The sequence below is a fragment of the Chlamydotis macqueenii genome, chromosome 3 (genome assembly GCF_036417535.1).
Source record: "Chlamydotis macqueenii isolate bChlMac1 chromosome 3, bChlMac1.mat, whole genome shotgun sequence".
NCBI lineage: Eukaryota > Metazoa > Chordata > Aves > Otidiformes > Otididae > Chlamydotis > Chlamydotis macqueenii.
In genome coordinates this window covers 125,587,202-125,599,721 of record NC_141558.1, presented here as the reverse complement: position 1 = coordinate 125,599,721, position 12,520 = coordinate 125,587,202, and the positions used below count along the sequence as shown (strand labels likewise).

The following is a 12,520-nucleotide window of genomic DNA, read 5'->3' as shown; positions in this document are numbered from 1 at the left end:
GATACCACGGGTATTAGGCAATACCGCAGGTTATCCCACTTTCACTCCGCTGCTTCCTCAACTATGATGGCTGCAGCACGAGAAACAGACAGACCAAAATGAAGTTTAGGATTATATTCATCAGGAAGTAGGGCTTTAGTTGGAAAGTCTGCCCATGAACCATGCTTTTGGCTCTTCTCTGGTTCGAGATTTGACGGTTACATTTCTTTTTAAGGTTATTTTTTAGCATGGAAAGAAGTATGTTGCAATGTTTGCCTCGGTATTTATTTTGGGGTGAGATGAACTGTGTAATCAGTCCCTGAACTTTACCCATCGTTTTCCATGCCACTGAGCCCGACCTAACGAAGGAAGAACACATGAAGAAGGCGTGTTCATCTTGTTAAAAACAAACGCTATCAGAAACCACACTCAACCAGCTTTCAGGAAGAGTTGCAAAAGGAGAGGAACCAGACTTCTGCTTTCTCAGAAAACCTGCTTCTTGCTCTACTTCTATTTTCTTTTAGACCTTGTCTCTACAGGTTTATAGTTAAACCTCAAGGCAGCGGGGACTTCTTTGGAGGGAGAAATGGGCACTAAACAGCTTCCTCCACCAAAGGGGATGCCACTGTGTAAAAAACAGAAGGGGGAAGAGGAATTTAAGACACTGCTTGAAGCAGTTATGCCAGCACAAAATACACACTGAGGAGGGGGTCAGGTTTGCCTTCCTCACCTGATGATGCTTCCATCACATGCTAGCCAGGTCTACATTTAACAAAGCAGCCAACTGCACAGACCCCGCGTCACTGGCCTCCATGCAGCCGTAACAGCGTGGCTCGCGCCGGTCAGCATACTCCCCCAAAGCGCGCCATGCGGGCGTGCTCATGACTGGCAATTCAATTAATTTTACACCACCAAAGACTCCAGTACGCTCAAGGCCTCAAATTCTAGGCTCAGAAATGTCTGCCTTCAGTTGCAAGTGAGGGACGGACCACCACCAACCCTGCTCGTCATGTTATAAAAGAAAACCTGAAAATTGGGCCTGAACACCCAAAGGTGACTTGTCTTTCAAATTTTACAAAAACCTTCTGATCTCATCCTTTTTTTTTTTTCCTTCAACCCAAGAATTTCAGGCCTGACATACGGAGTTACACAACAATAACATATTACAAAATACTGCAGAATATTTTTTCCTAATATTTTACAGCCCTTTAATGAAATATTAGAACTTTCAGAAACTATTTTGCAGGGGCACTTTTTTTTCCCTTGCAGGGTTTTTTTTGCTATGTATTACATTCTGATAGAGCATTCTAGACAGCTGACAATTCTGCCCAACTAGAAAAAAAAAAAACAAAAAACAAAAAAAAACACAGATTTGGAACAACAGTTGTAAAAAAAAAAAAAAAGAAAGGAAAACTTCACAGGTACCAAGCATAACAGGGCCCTTTAAGAAGATATTTAAGTATCCAGAGATGATTAAAATTTTTCAAAGCTTGTCTTGTTGATAGAATGTGAAGATTACATATTCAAATAAGGCTTAAACTCTTACACACTGAGCACTAATATGATGATCCACAGAGATTTACACTGGTGATCTCCCATTGGTGGTTCCAGGAACAAAGGTCAGACCACACTAATTTAAGGTTAGCTACTTATTTACCTAAAACCAGTTTTATATTACGCCTGTAAATTCTGAAAAATCAGACACGGTTTCACCTAGAATGCAACAGAATTATTAAAAATCCAAAGCAAACCTGATTAAGTGTAGACTCCAAACGCGCTACGCCAAACCGAAGCCCCCCCACCGCCCTGCTGTAGTCTGCATGCGGTTTCTCCGCATAAAATTACTAAACTACATGAACTGCAGAGACTACCTTCTTTTGAGTTAATGGTTAGTACTGTTAAATTATTAATAATCTAAGAATTTCAAAGGAACATGCCCTAAATTTGGACTCTGCTGGTATCTGTGCAAAGGAAAACAAGCTGTTCTTCAATATGCTCTGTAGCGCTGAATAAGATCTGCAGTGTCACACTAGCTGCTTCACCTACATAAATAATTTATTCTTCTGCATTGCTCATATCTACCCATTTCAACCTACAGCTTTTACCATTTTGCATACAGTACAAACAGATCTTACATCTTCAAATACATTTCACAAATACATGCTACAAACACCATAACGCACAGGATCTTTAGCTTTACAAAAAAAAAAAAGGAAAGGAAAAAAGGTGAAAGAAGAAATACCCTTATCCTTCCAACTGCTCGGCTGACTGTCCATCTCTCCACAAACGCTCTGCCCTCCAGCTGTTGAGTATCAATTATGCATACCAAGAGGACAGCTGCAAGAGAAGAAATCTACAGCCCAGGATGGGAAACATGGGCTTCCCCAGCAGCGTCTGCAGTCTGCTGCTGCACTGGTGCTGCAGGAGCCCGGTCAGCTGACGGCGCGGGGTGTGGAGCACGACTGACGCAGTGCGAGCTGTAACCAGGCTGCTAATGCTCCGGCACCAAGACTAAAACGCAATCTCCGAGCGGTGCAGCCATTTGCTTCTTCCTGCTCGCCGACAGAACCGAAGAGACGCAAGGCGGAGAAAGAAATGGCCGGCAAGAAGGGAGCTGGCTTCTCCCTGCAGAGCAGCACCAGCGCGTTGGGAACGTCAGTGGCTCGGGAGCGTCAGGGCATTGGGAACGCCACTGCGGCGAGGCTCAGCGCAGCCGAACAAAAGCCCAACCGCCCTAAGCTGCTTTTCACAACGGAGCAGAGCTGAACGCAGTCACCAGACAAGCTCTAAACAGATCGCTTTTCAATCAATGGGTAAAACACATGTATAAATCTCTTAGATATACCCCTTCCCCTCATTTTTTAAACAAATGCCTGACTGTCTAGAAGGCTAACAGAGACATCTTTGTAACACACCTCTCCCTTTAAAAAAAAAAAAAAAAAAAAGCCCAGAGGAAAACAGAATAGGACCCTTTCTGTGCCTGTAACAAAAGCAAGAGACTCCGGAAGAACACAAGAAGCCTTTTTGCTGGTATCTTTAATCCTTAGGAACTGCTCAGCCATATTTATTCATCTTAACAGAGGTCTGACAAGAACAGCTCCCTCGCCCTTTACCCAGTTCCTACAACCAAACGCCTTCCCTTTTTTTTTTATTTTACATCAGCAGCCTATCTTGTCAGCTGCAGAGCTGACGATTAAATGCTCCCTTCATTTAAATAAAACCAAGAACTCGGAAGTTGACACTACTAACGTATAGAAGGTAACACACAGGAAGTATTATACAGACATGAGGCAAGTGTAAACTCAAAATCTGAAAGAGAAGAGCTGTGAGAACGATGCTGTCATGTTGTGTTCCATCCCTGCTGGAAAAAAATAAAATATGGCTACTCTTCTACTTCGGAGTCTCTTTATATCTGGGGCTGACAATAAAACACTAAAAGCTCCCCTGCATTGCTCCAAAACCTCTTAAAAATTGATACAACATTTTCTAAAGAACTAGAAAAGGACATACACACGTTTCCACAAAAATACTGTAGCCTGGCTGGGATGGAGATTCTGATCAAATAAAAAGTTTCACTTTTCCTTAAAACAAACAGTCTTACATGGAAAAAGATTACCACAAAGTCACCCAAAAGCCTTGTTTATTGCTTCAATTGCGGCATAAATTTAAGGCCTCCTTTGACAGCAAGACCAGCTACATATATCTTTACCTTATCCAAAGATGTGCATTTCATTCACAATTTCAACAGAAAAAATCAACACACACATTATAGGAGTGAAGTGGGAAGTATGTATTCAAAAATCACAGCACAAGAAAATTTGAGAAGTTCCACGATACAAAAAAAAGGACGTCTGAAAATCTGCTTTTGTCTTTGAGCTGAAATTCTCAAGAACAAATGGAAACCACCAAACCCTGCGATTCTCCCCCCACATTCGTTTGCATGACTGCATTGTCACTAAATCAGTCAAAAACTTGATGCTTTGAGGAAGGTCTTCCCACTAGTTGTCAAATTTCTAAAGACCCTCTTTACTCTTTGCATACTCAATGTTCACTCTTACCGCTCCAAGCAAGCGATACCTGAATGGAAGTCTGCGTCCCTCTGTACTCACACCTCTTATTTTAGGCAGGATACACCCAGGTCACCCTGTTCTACCTAAAAACTGAGTACCAGCACTGTCAAACTTCCGCATCAGCGTTATTGTTTCACCAGGGAAACCGCACGCCTGTTTGTACATCAGCTGCTCAGCACCACCATCTCATTTTCTCCATAATTCTGCCCCTCTGCAAGTCACTTCCCAACGGCCTTGCTCTGTCAGCGGCGTTTGCTATACCAGCCTTTGCCTGTCAACAGGGGTGACATGACAGCTCTAACAAAACAAAGAAGGTCTAGGTCTTCCCCTCAGAAAAATGTAACTCAAGGTTGTCTGGGATTATTTTTCTTCCCCCCCCAGTCCTCCTACTCCTCCGCAAATTCTGCGCCCTGGAACAGAAGTCTCCCATTATTATTATTTGCCTGACAGCATAAAAAGACCTGAACAATCAAAGAATCTAAGAACACAGATTAAATTAAATGAAGATTCTATGTTGAATTAAATTATATTTTACAAATAATCTGCTCCTGAAAGAAACTCCACAGACATTCCAAGGTATTGTTTCCCCAGTGAAAAACAACCAACAAAAACCAACCCAAACCCTTCCCCATCTGCTGAATGGCTCTATTTTTTCTTTTTTTTTTTTTTTTTATTCCTTTAACGTTCACAAAACTGTAGTGACCTGCCTTGCTGTTACAGAATCACAGGGAGCATTTTATTTATGCACCCATGATTCAGGAGTAAAAAAGAAAAGCTCCATCATTAGCAGCACTCAGCCACCCTCTAAAAGCACACTTCCCACTTGGACTTCACCTTCGAATTTGCCCCTTCAAGAGATTCTGGGACATGTAGCATATTCGTAATTAGCTGTTTCTGTAACTCAATTACAGAGTGCCCTGGAGCACACAGGAAAACAAGATATCTGTAAACCCGTAAGGTTTCATCTGAAACGGATGTCTACAGAGCCTGATGTTCAAAACCACCACGGAACAGGGCTGTCCCATGAAACCAACCGCCTCGATAGTCAAGATCGACACCATTTTCGAATATTATTGTAACGCTCAACACGAATATACTGAGAGATTTAAACTGCCTAAGTGGTGACATTTCAGTACACAACTTTCCATCATGGTTGGATGTTTAGATTTTTGGGGGGTTCTACAATATACTTTGATTTTGTAATTCAATAACAAAATCCTCCATGTGCCACCAATCAAAAAAAGGTTATGGAAAGCGTGGGTTTATAGCCTATTTGGGAGGATGAATGATCTCCAGCCAAAAGTAAATATGGGGTTATCAGTGAAGAAAGTCTATACAACAGAAGAGCTAAAATATGTGATACAGCTGTTTAGTTTTTCAACTCTAAGAATATTAAACTAATTTCAGCAGTGCAGAGAGTCTCAAAACCTGGGATGCAACCCTGGGAAAGGCACAGCGCGCTCCAGTTACAGCTCACGGACAAGCACTAGATGGCATCAAAGCCCTCTTTTATGAGCAGATGCCCTCTCTTACGAGCACGCCTTAAAACACGACTCCCAAGTCCACACCCCACCAGCACAAGCCCCGTCTGAGACTGGAGCTGTGCCGGCTGTGGCACAGGGCAGCATCTGAACAACCAGCAGATACCCACTCTGAAGTCACATCATAACAGGCAGCATTTTTATGGAGATGAAGAACGTGTATTTTAAATTCTGGTGAGAGTGAAGCAGCAGGGTTATCTGATAGGACGCGAAATACAGCATGCAGTGAGAAATGGAAGGAAAAAAAAACCCAGGGACAGTAGTGACTGCTGGTGTCGCAGGGCAGAGGAAATTGTTATAAATAGGAGCATCCTGCAAGAAGAGAGGTTTCTTTATAATTAACTACAGTTCTGGATTGGTCTTGGTTTGTTTTTTAAATCTGTGCAGCCACGAAGTACAAGGTCCCAGTGATCTGGTACCACGACAAGATAAAATGTTACGTAAGGGTCTGTGGGGCAGCATTAAACAAATCCCATTCTACCCACGAGACTGGTCAGAGCTCTATTGGAGTAGGGGAGTAGAAAAAAAAACCAAAACAATAAAAATCTGCAATACTTTTAGAGTTTGTTAGCTCCCTGTTGTCCACTGGGACTGCTGGAAGCGACACTTTTAGGTACATAGATACGTTGGCATTTAGGTCAGCTTTAAAAAAAAAAAAAAACAGCACTGGTAAGTAAGCATTCAAGAACCTTAAGTGCAGCAGTAAGGCAGTTCAGAGTAATGTTTTAACAAGCATCAGTCATACCATCATGCCAAGTGATTTCCAGAAGTCTTGAGGCACAGCGAAATCTATTTCAGTTCCACTGCTGGGAAGAGAGAAGAGCACCCACACAACAAAGGCAGACTCAGAAGGCCAAAGACATGCACAGATCCACTTCCTGGCCTTGCGATGAATTACCCTTCCTTTCTGAGAGCGTAGAATACAAGTGTATGTGTGTGTTTGTTCTCTGATGTTACTTTTAAATTGTGCTTAAGCAGTGTGGTATTAAAAACAGACAACTGATTTTGTTCATGGCTGGTCGTTAGACTCTTCAGCCAGGTCTCAGAAGTTCAATGCTGTATTGTATAACACAGCAAAAGTGATCACAACAGTAAGCAGCACACGTTGTGGAAAGAAAAAGAAAGTGAACCATGTTCTTGAGTCAGTGTTCTCATCTACTCTGCTTTGAGAAAGTGTTCCTCCAGAGTAAAGCAAAAAAAAAAAAAAAAAAAAAAGTATTTTTCTTCCTAAACAACACAGCATGTCAAAAAGTAAAATTGCAACTCCTTTACAGAGTGAGCACAACACTGACAAAAAGACTGTAGACAGTCCCCAGTTTCGCACACACCCAGCCCCCATCCCTCAACTCACACCAGTGCTGGACAGATGCGTGCCCTGTCCCAGCAGAGAATGAGGACATCACTCAACTCTCTCCTGCTACGGCAAATGGTTTTATGTGCAGCTTCTCCGGCAGCTTCGCAGAGACAGAAGAGAAGCAGCTGTATCCTTGTCAGACCCAAAGTAAGAGTCTTTCTTCCCAAGGCAGTGATTTGCCACCCCCAGTTTGCTACCTCCATGCAAAGACCAAATACACCTCTGCAAAGGCTTCCAATTAAAAAAAAAAAAAAAATTAAAAAAGCTAATATACCAAGTGTAACGTTGAGGTTATTTTAAAGTAGTCCGCTCTCCAAACAATTAACCCTTGACACGAAGTATAAGGTAGATAGCAGCTGTTCTCCAGACAGTACTATATGCTGGAAGCCCGAGTGCAGGGAGGGAAGCCTTCACAGAACACACACAGTGTTTTAACAGTACAGGTATCACTGAAATTTCATGACAAGGGAAATGGGAAACTATATTTTCTGCCTATCTGTATGTATAGAAGACGTGGGACAGGAGGAACAGCAACTATTATGCAAAGTTAAACAAACTATATCTTTACCTTATTTTCCAAATCCTATTTCAATTGCGCCAACACCCTGACGTTCCCCTCAACAGACACTTACTCCCTTCCAAAATACGTTTGATGCAGAAGACATACATCAGGAATGTAGTATGTTAGGAACTGTAGACTGCAGCTACTGCACACAGATGCTACTGCTGAGTCAAACTAACATTTGGTTTTCTGTTTAGAACAGAGTCATTGTGCTTTCTGCAGCAGTTGTTTTTAGCAGGAATGCTTCTGGTGCAAGACTTAAGTAGCAGCAGAATGCTGTGGTATCAAAAAAGCAAAGCACTCCTCTAGGCTGAAAGAGCTGGAACTCCAGGAGACATTCAGTTTAGAGAAGAGAACGCAACATGGCAATGGTCTTATCCTTCCTTTAACTGTCTGCTGTTTTACACGTTACCTGAATAAAAGTTAACTACACTGAAGTGCCAGCCCCACCTGAAAATAAAGTGGAAATTAGTATCTGTGCTGTGCATAAGCCAATTTGAATGTTTGCAGAGCACAACTTCTTAACAGCCACTTTGCTGGTAACCTGAATACTAATCTCCCTCATGTGCACTATTTATTTTAAACCACTGGCCTTGATCTAATGCGAGCTGCAAGTCAAGTGAGCAGAGATGCGCAAGGTCTCTTTCAGACGCAAGTTGTACATACTGTAGCAGCAAGGGTATTTTCCTAAGTTTCAGAGTCTGATGTCTGAAAAGAAAGAAATGCAACTTCAAATCATGTACGCACAGCGGACCGAGACACCGTCCTTGGCTTACTGTCGCATATTAAGAGCAAGTTTGGAAGGCCACCTAATGCTCAGCCTGTAGACAACCACAGAAGAGCTTGCCGTGAGTAGTGACTTATTTCGGCATCAACAGATCACCATCAGGAGAACTGAAGGAGAGAACTGAGACAGTGAGTCCGTCCCTGACAAACAGAAAAAAAGTACTAAAGCAATCAGGATATGAAAAAGGTAAAAGTGCAGGCACTAACACTTTCTGTTACCCTTGGCCTAGATAGAAAAGTTTACAGAAAGTGACTTATAAAAAATAAGTCATGACATGCTTAAGTTTAGCTAAAGAATTAAGCAGATTAGTGAACTGCAAGACAGCATACACAGATTACCTGAAGATTTATTCAGCTTTGCTGAAAATATAGCAGTAGGTTTTTCCTTTTCTTTAACAGAAGCAGCTTCTCGCTCGGCTTCCTTCTCCAAAGCTTCTGGTTTTCCTACACTGACTCTCTCTTTTTCAGCAGACAAAGGTGAGGTATCTGTGGCCGGTAAGGACACCGTGGATACTTCAGGCACTTCTCTGTCCACAGCCTCCAAGGACTTTTTCAAGGCATTAGTATCTTCCTCAGCTTCTACATTCTTTACAGACAGATCACAGGGTAGCTCTGAGCAAGGCACCTGCCTCTTCTCACCTTTGATGGCCTTACTGGTCTCTTCACTTTCATCTTGGTGCATTAATTCTCTGTCAGTGGCTTCTGCCACGAACTCAGGAGCAGTTTTAGGATGAGCTAACATCACGAAGTCTTCCTCCACTGAGACTGGGGAAGATTCCATGGGTGAGAGCCCTTTGTTGTCTCCTGTTTTTGGTGCCATAGCAACAGATGCATCAGCTGAGTCAGCCATAGAATTCAGCTCTTCCATTTGAAGGGGAATCTTCTCTGGCTTGGCTGGTTTTGTAGGTGTTGGCTCAGACGGCAGAGCAGCAGCAGTCTTGGAAGAGTCCAGTTCGGGCTGGAAAGACTCCAGATAAGGTTTGCCTGTGGCAGCTACTGACTCCACCAGCCGTTCCTCATCAGTCACAATATTCTCAGTTGATTTACTTTTTAAGATGAGAGACGAATCTTCACTCGCTTTCTCAGTAAAGTCAGGTATCACCTGGCTATTAAACAAGTCAGATTTTCCAAATTGCGGAGACAGTTTTTCAACAAGTTCCTTGTGTTCAGGCACATCCCGAGAAAGGCATTCTGTTATCGGTGTCTTTGAATAATCTGCAAAGGATGGAGAAGCAGATTCACCAGAGACCTTTGTTTCCTTAATTAAGTCACATGCAATGGATATATATGGAGTCTCTGTTTCTTCAGGACTGGCGCTAGTCTCATGATCAGGTTTTTTAAATTCTAATGCCTCCTCTGCTTCTTGGGCCTGTGTCAGCGGTACATTCACTGCCTCTTGGTACAAGGGAGGTTTTTCACTCTCCTCTTTTACATTCTCGTAGCTAGCAGTAGGAATAAATGTTTCTAATGGGGAAGCTTTGAGCTGCACAGCAGATGCTTCTGCACCAGCAGTCCCAGTGCCTAGCGGGGCTTCCATAACAATATCTGGCAGTATTGGTGATGGAGCAGCTTCCGATCCTTCAAAGGAGGGACAGAGTTGTGTCACGGGTTTCAGAATCTCTTGCACTGACTCAGAGGTTTGAACTAAATCAATCTTTGTTTCATAAGCGAGTTTTGTACATGCCACATCATGCATTTCGCTTTCATACGCTTCTTGTACCAGATCAGGAGTAAGGCCTTCCGGCATATTTGCTGCAGTGTCAGATGGCACTGTTGATACGCTCTCTGCTTTAGCATAGTCAGCTTCCTGGCCTTCCTGCTTGCCAACTGCTCGAGTGCTAAATTCACCTTCTGGGCTCGTCTGAGCTTTCATTTCTGCAATTTTTTTCTCGTCATCGGTTCTATTTTCTGAAGTGCCTTCCTCCAGCGGAGAAAGAGATTTGACTTTGTTACCATCAGGGCTTACAGAGGATTCAGATTTAGTACAAGTGATGTAAGTCTGCGCAGGTTCTTTTACAGCTTCAGGGGTACTTGGGAAAGAGCGATCCTCAGTGCTGCCTTCGCTCTCTCTTTCATAATCCTTCTGCACATTCAGCTTATCTACACCATATTCCTCATCTAAACTGCTTTCTACTTTGGCATCTACCTTACTTCCAACATCCTCTCTCATGCTACTCAGTCCGTGACTTACACCTTTTACTTCCCATATTGGCTCGAAAGGTTTGAAGTCTGCATATTCGTCCCTCCTAACGGGGTCTTCTTTCAACACCACCTTTTCACCATGATCATCATCTCTGTATTTGTCTTTGTTATACAAGAGATCTTCCTCGTTTTTCTCAAACAAATCTTCAGGAGTTTCTGGAGACATTTTCAGCTGCTCTGCAGGCATTTTCTCCAGATTAGGTAATTCTTTAGGGCCCTCTAGCTGTGTTTCTTCTTTAGCTTGAGAGAAAATGGCTGCTTCTGCTTTAGCAAATGGGGGTTCCGAGTATTTCATTTCTGAAATGTCTTTTTTCTTTCCCTCTGCAATAAATGGATTTCTTGCATTTTCCATGGTTTCTTTGTAAACCTCACTTGCATTTTCTTTGTAAATGCCTCCTGCAGGTAATCCATCTGAGAGCGTATCAAAGGCTGCATGCTCTTTAAAGGGACCAGCTGAGATAGGAGAGAAGGAGGGAAGAGAAGGAGCAGTATCAAGCGGGACTGCAGTGAAATCCTCTTGACCCAGCGACTTAGCGCTACCTGGCTTCTCCTGCAAGTCCATAACTTTTTCTGTGACCGTGGACAGAAAGGAAAGTTAGAGAATGCAAGTGCTCTTAAAGTCAATGCAAACTTTCACGACAGGTTCACATGATGTTAGTTATTAAGAGGCTCTCACAAGTTCTGTCAAACACTACTAGGAATTAAGACAAAGTATCAGTTAAAGCATGCTATTCTATTTCACCTCTTCTAGCAGGGAAGAGCGCAAGAGGCTAGAGAAGCAGCAACTTTATGCAGGGCAAAGATCACAGTAAAGCTGAAGATGCCAGACAAGTACAGAACATCCAAGTACAGCAGGCAATATCAACAAAGTGAGAGAGGGAGGGATGGTAAGGTGAGACAGAGAGGAAATGTGTGTATCCTTGTGCATAAACATACGCACAAACGTGCATGCCAATAAGAAGTCTCTTTTTGACATATTTTGAAAATGGGAATTTGGTGGACAGTACAGCTAACAAAAAAACACTAAATAAATACTACAGGTACAAATTTTACTTATACAAAGTCCTGCAGAAAGCTACTATAGATTAAGTCTTTCTGCTAGACCAGAAAAGCAACTACGCTCTCATGTGTTAACCTGTTAATAGTATCAACTTCTCTCCTACGTCAAGGGTCCAAGAATTCACAGATGGCTGCAGCTTGTTTATAAAATGGTTTACTACTCAAAGAAATGAATACGTATTAAAATATTGATCAGATCAACTGAAAAGTCAAAATTGAAAAATGTGATGGAGCCTATTCTTGGACCCATGCTGGCTTTTAGTAAAGGCAGACTAATTGGAAAGAGTTAATGAGAACAGATCAGAAATGCAGGATGAATTCAGACAAAGGTGAGCAGAAAGAACTTGCCTGCAGAGGAGTGCATCAGAGGCGCAGATGTAGCAGGAAGAGCAAAAAGGGTCTCATCTGAAAAACAAACAGATAACCTCAGCAGAAATAAAGGCTAGGTTGAAGAGGGGAGAAAGCACACAAGTAGTCAGTTCCCACTAAACCAAACAGATCCACAGGCAACACCTACACCCCCTGAGAACCACAGAACTAGATACAAGCTGGGTAACTGGGAGAGGCAGAGCTGAGAACTCTCCATTTACAACGGGATCTTCACTGAGGCAACTGAGGGATCTCCACCCTCCAGGGGGCAATCCGAGGATAAGATACACTTATCTACTCCCTATTTTCATTCCATTTCAAACTTCCATGCTACTGAGCAGCTACAATGTCTCTAGCACCAGAAAAACCCACACACCTACCACCACTGACATCAATACACCGCTCTTAATCAGCTCCCTTTGTCAGAGGGCTTCCTGACGCCAGCTAACTTGTGACAACAGCAGCCGTGAGGAGACTCAACCAAAACCCGTGAAGCTGAAATGACTGAAGTGAGCTTTGAAACTTCCCACAAACAGAGCACTGATCATGCACGCATGCGGACACCGATCAAACTGACAACAGTAAATGACGGTACTAT

General features: G+C 42.7%; 1 protein-coding gene across 6 annotated transcripts in view; it reads right to left on the bottom strand.

Annotated features, from left to right (window-relative positions):
- RTN4 (reticulon 4) overlaps nt 1-12,520 on the bottom strand; it is a 42,859-nt gene that overhangs the window by 16,133 nt on the left and 14,206 nt on the right. For 2 of the 6 annotated variants that reach the window (XM_086744157.1, XM_086744152.1), the window contains 2 exons: nt 11,902-11,958; nt 8,632-11,064 (listed from right to left, as the gene is read on the bottom strand). The exons of 2 other annotated variants lie outside the window; for them this stretch is intronic. In XM_086744157.1, coding sequence (XP_086600283.1) covers nt 8,632-11,064; nt 11,902-11,958 — 2,490 coding nt within the window. Of the gene's footprint in view, nt 1-2,221; nt 2,614-8,631; nt 11,065-11,901; nt 11,959-12,520 lie in introns of those variants that run through there. 2 more of the 6 variants (XM_086744153.1, XM_010129146.2) reach the window with 2 other exon arrangements.